A 7,887-nucleotide genomic window follows, 5' to 3' on the forward strand; every position below is an offset into this window, starting at 1 on the left:
ACTTTACTCCCTAGGCTGCAATGTACATATAGTCGGACACTACTGAAGTCACGCCCCGTCTCGTGACATCCATCTCAAGGCAGTTTCTGAAGGCCTATGGCAAATGAACTCCTTGCTCTGATCCTGTTGCCAAAGAACACAAGCACCCACGGCACAAAGGTCAGCCCAAGGGCAATACCACCGAGCAGTCCGCCAGCTCTCTCGATCCCTAGGTTTTCGAACAAAGGCAGGGTCACCAAGGGGAAGACACCGCCCAGGAGGTTGCGACAACACGACTGGGCAGCCAAGGCGGACGATGCGTAGCCCTGGTAAAAGTCTGCGAGATAATTGAAGGTTGCGAGATAAACGCTGTAGATGCCCATGCTGGCAAGGCAAAGGGCGACAGCTGGGGAGATCCAATGGATGGTCTCCCTGGAGGTGAAGCCGAAGATGAACAATCCGAGCGGCAGCAGGCTGGCTGTGAGGCAGGTGAAGTAGAGGCGGGACTCGGGCGCCTCGACGGGGAAGTGACGTCTCAGAACAGAGTAGAGCCTGCTTTCCTCGCCGCATGGAGAGTCGTTGGGATCCCAGTTGTCAGCCTTCCACTGCGGGTGCTTCAGCAGATCGTCCTGAAAGACTCCGATGACTGTTGACAACACCCCGCCGATCATGATAGCTGTGAACATGTAGCCGGTGCTTTCGGTGTCCCATCCATACACGGTCTTGAAGACGTAGGGGACCGATGAGAAGGTCAGGTAGAGCACAGCCCACGCGAACGACACCCAGGCTGAGAACCAGAAGACCACTGGTTCGGTCCATAGTAGATGAAAGGGCCGATACAGCGAGACGGATATCATCCGGCCCACGGTGGCGCGATCGCTGTCGGACTTGACGAGCCATCGGAGACGTACGTTGGCCACCATGTCTGCGGTCGAGCCCGTGGTCGAGCCCGTGGTCGAGCCCGTGGTCGAGCCCGCAGGGGCTGTTGCTGTTCTCTTCTCTTCATCTTCAGGCCCTGCCGCTTGACCTGCGTTGTCGCTGTCACTCGCCACGCCTTCGGCGCCTGAGAGGGGCCCCGGCTCAAGCAGCCAGACGCCGTAGTATCCGGCCTCTTCCCTGGCCTCATACCATTTGTTTAGGACCTTTGCTTTGCGGCTGAGAACTATACTGCCCCTGCTTTCCTTGAACAGCGTGACAATGAGAGCCACAAGCACCCCGCCTGCGATAGCTTGGTGCCAGAAGACCCACCTCCATGCGTCCCCATCATCCGCCAGCCGGGAGGTCATTACTGATGCGACCAAGGGACCGAGCCCCGTACCCACTACTGTGTGTTAGTAATGTCCCGCCATGGAGCCTAAAGCGATGCGTGCTGTGGAAAACCCAAAACATGGCGGGCGGGGACCTGCAAAAGGAGAAGGCGTGTGCTTACCAAGGACCGAGCCACTGAACACAGCCATGGGCGTGTTCCTCCCTTCCTTGTCCCACAGGTCAGCAATGATGCCACCAATCATGGTGCTGAAGACACTGCCGCCAACCCCGACCAGGAACCGACAGGCCAGCATCCCAGCCAGGTTGGTGACGAAGCCACACGCCAGTTGGAACACGACAAAAACCACGCCTGAGACGGAAAAGACAGGATACCGGCCATTGATCTCGCTGAACGGCGCGAGAACCATGGGTGCCAAGGCAAATCCCACGCAGAAGGTCGTTATCCCGGCCACGACGGCGGTCCTGGAGGCGTGGAACTCGGCCTCCATAATCACCACCGGGGGCGAGTACGAGCCGGCGCAGTATGCCGTGAGGAGTGTAGCAACACAGCAAAGAACCATGTGGTAGGCCTTGCGATGGGTGGGCCACTTCGTCGGGTCCGTGTACTCGAGCAGGTTCGGTTGGGCGGGAGCGCCTGAGGCCGGCGGTGCGCACGTGTGAACCGTGTTCGGCGGTGGCAGAAGCGTGTCGAACGTCAGGTCTGCCGTCTGTCAATCTTCTGGCTCGGGGTCTGGGCCCGGGCGGGATTTCCCGGGGTATTTCTTATGGGGGGGGGGGGGGGGGAAGGGCACCGCATCACGGTCGAGTGTCTACGTACAGCGATAGGTGATGGGCGACGAGGCGTTGGGAGGCCGGCACTGCGATGAGCCCTCGGGCCCTGCCTCCAACCGTTCCTGGCGTGTCTGAACATTTCTTGATGCTGTCCCGGGCGTCGAGGGGCGATCGCCAGGGAGAGGAGATGCTGATACCGTCAGACTTGGGTCCCGACTGGCTGGGCCGCCAAGACCACACAGTCCTGGTGTCGTCATTGTCTTAAGCTTAAAGGTAAGCTTGATCTCTTCGTCAAGGTTTCACCCGGCGGCCACGTCCACAGCACTCAAGATCCCCAAGCGATGTTGGGCTCGCAGGCGACGGGAAAAACGGAAGCTCGGAGGGGCAATGTCCACTTGACTATTCCGGTGGGCGAAAACGAGCAGGCAGGCTTCACCGTCGCTCTTTTAGGGGGCAGAATGGAAACAAGACGACGAGAGGAACGATGGCGACGGCACACCCGACCTCGAAGCTAGCGTTGCATTTGAAGGGGGAGAGGGAGGGGCACGCTCTCAGATGGAGATTTCCATCCTCATTTGGGACCATGATGTGTCCCCGCGGGACGATTCATGTGTACGTGTGGCTGTTTGTGCCCGGGCAAGCCCGCAGGAGGGATGCCCACACGGCTCGCTCGACGCTTATTACCGGTCCTCTGCCCGGATAGGCTGATTGGTCTTTTGGGCAGCCCCAGAGGAAGCGGAGGTGGCAGCTCAGGGGCTGGGAGACGCGAGGCCTACAGTTCGGGATACAGTACGCAGTTGGGACGATTCGTGATGGCGCCGCTACTGCGAACGAAGCCCGGGGACTGCACGGAAATAGCTGGGAATAACCACACAATGTCACGTCGCGGCGCCCATAGGGGAGCTATTTCCCGAAGGATTTACTCATGGGCACCCACTAAGCCACCAGCCTATCGGGTCCAGTCTGCCCGGTACAACCGGGGAGTGTGGGTTGGCCGGGGACAAGACTGCCGCTCGCAGGGATCCTGGACGTCCAGGGCTTGGCCGGTACACTCTTTCATGTGGGATAGTCCCCAATGGTGTAGCCTCATACAATAACGAACTATGGAATGATGGGATTGTGGGATGACGTCCCAGGGTGCAATCTTCTGCAAGACAGCCTCTCATAGGATAACATATTCTAGGATAGCCTCCTATAAGACAACCTCTCACAATATGATAGGATCAAGATAACCTCCCATAGGAAAACCTCCCATCCATAGAACAACCTCCCATAAGTTAGCCTCTCATAAGATAACCTCCCATAGGATAACCTTGCCTCCTTCAGCTGTCCACATAACTTTCTACATTTTATATCATAGGAATAAGACAACTTGTGGGATGGCATATAGATCAATGTGGTCTGTGTTCTGGGCCAACGATGTATTTACGCATACCCTGGAGTACCTGGGTGAGTTCTAGGGCTTTTAACCATTGAGATTGGTATCATCCTGCTTCACACAACAGTGGAATAATGCATCATTGGGATTCATTATTAATGCTTCTCTCCCTTATTGACTTCCCTGATGCACTTCATTAAAGTAGTAGAGGGTAATCATTCCCGTAGCCCACCGGCCAGAACACAACTCCTGATACTAGTAATCAGCTTGCAAGAAGTGTTTGTTGAGCCTCTTCAAAAGTATCCATGGCTAAGAGTTTCCCTGATCAGCTCCATGCGCCAGGGTCAATGTTGGCCTGGTAGGTTTTCTTGCCGAAACGATGGAGAGATCTCTTCGCCGCCAACTCACGAAGGCTTCATGGTGCCTGTGGTATAGCCGGGCCGGCCAGTCCGGCTGCCAAGCGTGCCCAGGCGGGTATCCTAGGCTGGATCGTGTGCTGGATCATGGCCAGTCTCGGCACGAGTCTTGCGGGTGGTGCGTGGCTTGGTCGGCGTCGCGAGGGGCTCGTCCTCGCCGCTCGTAATCATGGCGCCTGGGAGGCCCAACACTGCAGCTGCCTTGACCGGGGTGCCTTTCCGCATCGTTTGCATCATTGGGCTGATCCTGCCGCGAGAGCTGGGAGTGGGGATCGTGAAGGACGCGGTATGAATGCCAGAGCATCTCGATGGGCCGGTGAGGCGAGGTTCCTGGGGATGGACGCAGACATACGAGATGGAGTTGGTGGGTCTAAGGAACGAAAATGGAACTCGGCGCCATTCTTGGTGACAGACACCACGTTGCCCGAGCCCAGCTCCACGAAGAGACCATTCTCGCGGTCATAGTCTACGCCTGGAAAACTGTCAGTAGACGATACTTGCTCTGCCGTATTGAAACGAAGCCACTTACAAACCATAGGTTCGGAATCTGGCAGTGGGGGGTATCGGTGTACTCCGTGATCAATGCCGTAGTCCAGGAAAATTGCATGACCGGGGGCAGCATACGAGTGTCGCGAAGGAGTTTGGCGGTCAATGTGGTAGTGCTTGACGGCATCCGACACGGCGTTCCGCTCTGCCTCTGGCCACATGTTCAGGTGAGTCGCGTACGTCCACTGCTCGCTGAAGCCTACCATGCGAACGGAATCAACCCGGCCGGTGAGCGCCCGCAATGGACTGGCAACCGAAAGCTGGTCCTCGGTAACGTAAGGGACACGATGCGGCAGATCAGCGTGGTGACGAAGGTGGCCAGAATATGGCTTTGCCGCCGAGGGAGGCAAACTCGGGGCCCGGCGATTGTAATTGCGCGGCTGACCGCCGTTGCGCGCAGAGCCGTCCTGACCGGGAACGATGGAGCGAGGCTCATCCTCCTCTCCTCCGATCAGCGGATGCTTGTAGGCGCCCTGGCGCCCCTGTACAGCGTTTGGCTCCTGGCGATATCCGAAGTATCGGCGGCAATGGATGGTCAAACGGCCCATCGAGTTGGCCGAATCACGGGTGAGCATCTCTGCCGTAAACTTGCGAATGAGCCCACTGATGTTTTCAAGGCTGGCGTCCATGGCGGTTGACTCCCAGCTGTGGCCAAAACCGAGCTTGGTCATGTCTATCTCAAGGCTGACGTCCTGCATCAGGTGCAGGTAGCGGAAGAGCCACGTGGTGGGCAAAGGCTGCGTGCATTCTTTTACCCAGGGACTGAAGATGACGTGAAACTTGCGAGTCAACAACAACACGACCATGACTTCAGCTCGGAGACGTGGGCACGCCCACATGGTTGCCTGCAGAGGTTTGAATACAGAGCCCAGGCTGACGAAGGCGTCAGCTGGCCAAGCTGGGGATGCCTGGCGTTGTCTGTTCAGCAGAATTGGCTTGCCGGTGTCGGTGTCAGCAACAAGGTGCCGCATAACCTCGAAACGAATCTTGTTTGGCAGGTCGAAGTACGGGAATCTCTTCTTCCCATTGTGCTTCTTGAAGGGGCGGCCCTTGGCATACTGTGCAACGAACAGGGTCAAGACGTGCTCGAACCTCCCAGAAGGCCTGGGTATGGAACAAATGATCGTTCCTCTCTCTTTCCTTGCCGTCCTGTACCATGTCAGGTCGACGGTGCGATCGAAAGCTGCAAAGGGGTCAATGTCTTGGTGTGTATCTGCAGTGATTGTGGCCTGTGACTCCTCTTTCACAAGCCTTGCTTTGCTTGCAGTCCCTGTGACGGATAAGGCTGGTGGTCTTGGCAGCCCAGGAACACCGAGGGGGAGGACAGGGATGCTAGGGCTGGGTATGGCAGCGGCATTGGTGTTGATCTGTAGTCCCAATCTGTCTTGTATCTCCAAGTCGTCTTGGATAACTGGGTGGTCAATCAAGGGAGGAGGCTCGACCTTGTATGGTGCCGTAGGTGGAGTTGCGAGGGCACCTTTGGCGTCATGTGTACCATGATGCTCTGTTTGCATTGGAAGTAAAAAGTCACCTGACTGAGCAGAGATGGAGATGCGGTCCGACTTCTGATACGAGCTCCGGCCTGAATTATGAGAGCCTCGACCGGGCTTGAGCGAACTTCGAGCAGCGTTGTAAACATCATCAAAGATGTCAGACAGGGAAAGGCGCTCGGTATCCTGTGAGGCTGTAAGCGAGAGGGGCTGGTAAGTCGTGCTGGCCGTAGCATCTGCCGGTCGTGCTGGCTGGTCGTTGGAGAAAAACCTTGAGATTTTCTTTCGCAGGCCTTTGCCTTTCTTTTGGTCGAAATGCTGCTCTGTGGTCTCCTCTATACTCCTCTTCGTGTCTCCCTTCCCGAACCCCTGCTCGCTGCCATCTACCTGGCCCGCCATGCTGGCAGCTGACTTCTTGATGGGGTCACGTCGCTTCACCGGCGAAGGAAATGGAAGCTGAGGAAGAGGCCGGTTGGGCGGGGGTTGTTGTGGAAGAAGCGGGCCGATGAAAGGCTGAAGTTTCTCTGGGTCTATCTCTTTGGAGGAAATGGTGCTAAGTGGGCCTGAGGGGATGCTTCGCAAAGTTCCCTCTCGAAGGAGAGGTGCAGTCGTGAGTGATGATGAAGGGCTGACAGTCGAAGATGTCAAGGAGATAGGGATCTCTGTCAGCACAGACAGTTCGGGCTTGGGCAGTTTCCTGAGTGCTTCAGGGCTGCCAGCCTTCTCGGCAAGGGCCTGTCCCCGGCGCTCACGGAGAGTAGTGGCAGATTTTCTACAAGTGTCAGTGGTGACATCAAACTCCGGAGTCTGCTAAGATGGTACTCACATGATGTCTGGAAAAGGTTTGTGGGACAAGGACTGAGTGACTTTGTGGGCAAACCTCGAGACCGGAGACTCGGGGCCAGACTTGTCAGACTTGTCATTGAGCACTGTCCTAGGAGCACTGAAGTCACCCAAAGCTTTTGAAGTCCCATGAAGAAAGTCGTGGTAGTCGAGAGAGCCTAGAAAGGCTGGATTGGGCTCCTCTTGACCGTCAGACTCACCCACACCTTCTGAGGGGCCCAATTCAGCCCCCATGGTCCAAGACCTGCAAGAGAGTGACCGCAACAATGCTCTCGAGTCTGCAGAATGGAACCCGAAGGCTGTTGCTGACTGTCGGCTGGAATAGCTTGGTTGGTGCAGCAGCAGCTGGGTCTGCCTGGTGAGAGAGGTATGCCCAGGCGAAGGCAGCGGGGTTGAGGATTCAACCTGGACTTTGTGATACTCGGTATGGCACGCCGTCCCAGACGGCAGGCGAGGTAAGCAACAGTTGGGGTAGAAGTAGTGATGTTGGTGCGAGGCAAAGTGAATTGCTGGGTGCTCAGGTCTCCCCTTCACATCGCCCACACAAACAACCTTGGGTATCGGAGCTATCAGACGCCCGCCCTTTACACTGCCTTGGCCCCTAGTGGTCTTCAAACTGCCTGTCCTCGCGCTCTCGCCCTTGTTCTTGTTCTCTCTGCTCCTATGAGGCCCGCCATGGAAGATCCGGGTCTCATTGGAATGCCATCTCCGGTGTCCTTTCTTCAGCCGAGCCCTCTCTTCTCCTTTAGTGGCCGTCACCCGCGGGGTCACAGAGTGCAGAGAGTGCCTCTGAGGGCCTGGGTTGCTTGCGTCCTGCAGCCTCCTTACACCTGGGTGTGGGAATACCCAGCTCTCGATTTCATACTGGGTTGGTGTGGGTGAGAAGGTGTGCATTGCTTGACCTTGGCCAGAGAAATATCAGAGGAAAGGGCTACCCAGCAAGCAGTGCGGAAAACTCGTGGAGTCCGTTAGGCTGCGAGGGCCTGTGTCCATTGCATAGGTGAAATGGCATTTGGCACAGAAAGGGAGAATGTCCAAGCTGCAGATATGGCAGCAGCACTAATATTGAGGCTCTGTCACTTGAGGGCTTCAAATTTGTTTCTTGAGCTGTCGTCATGGCAAGGACGGGTAGAGGCACAGTCAGTAGCCTGACCAGCTTCTCCTCTTCCCACTAGGGACATGACACCGCTCTTTT

The 7,887-nt window shown here is 56.7% G+C and overlaps 2 protein-coding genes across 2 annotated transcripts; both read right to left on the minus strand.

Annotated features, from left to right (window-relative positions):
- Window positions 1–74: 74 nt before the first annotated feature.
- On the minus strand, window positions 75–2,276 carry INS49_002060 (uncharacterized protein; the record flags this gene model as incomplete). Its single annotated transcript, XM_043162878.1, has 3 exons — window positions 75–1,303; window positions 1,409–1,948; window positions 2,066–2,276. The coding sequence occupies 3 exons, from the start codon at window positions 2,274–2,276 to the stop codon at window positions 75–77; spliced, it is 1,980 nt and encodes a 659-aa protein (XP_043031384.1).
- Window positions 2,277–3,876: 1,600 nt separating this feature from the next.
- Window positions 3,877–7,586, minus strand: INS49_002061 (uncharacterized protein; the record flags this gene model as incomplete). The annotated part of the gene is made up of 5 exons (XM_043162879.1): window positions 3,877–4,028; window positions 4,166–4,285; window positions 4,343–5,463; window positions 5,515–6,621; window positions 6,676–7,586. 5 exons carry the CDS (start codon window positions 7,584–7,586, stop codon window positions 3,877–3,879), a joined length of 3,411 nt encoding a protein of 1,136 aa, XP_043031385.1.
- Window positions 7,587–7,887: the final 301 nt, after the last annotated feature.

Source organism: Diaporthe citri, assembly GCF_014595645.1.
Source record: "Diaporthe citri strain NFHF-8-4 chromosome Unknown scaffold_1, whole genome shotgun sequence".
NCBI classification, from domain to species: domain Eukaryota; kingdom Fungi; phylum Ascomycota; class Sordariomycetes; order Diaporthales; family Diaporthaceae; genus Diaporthe; species Diaporthe citri.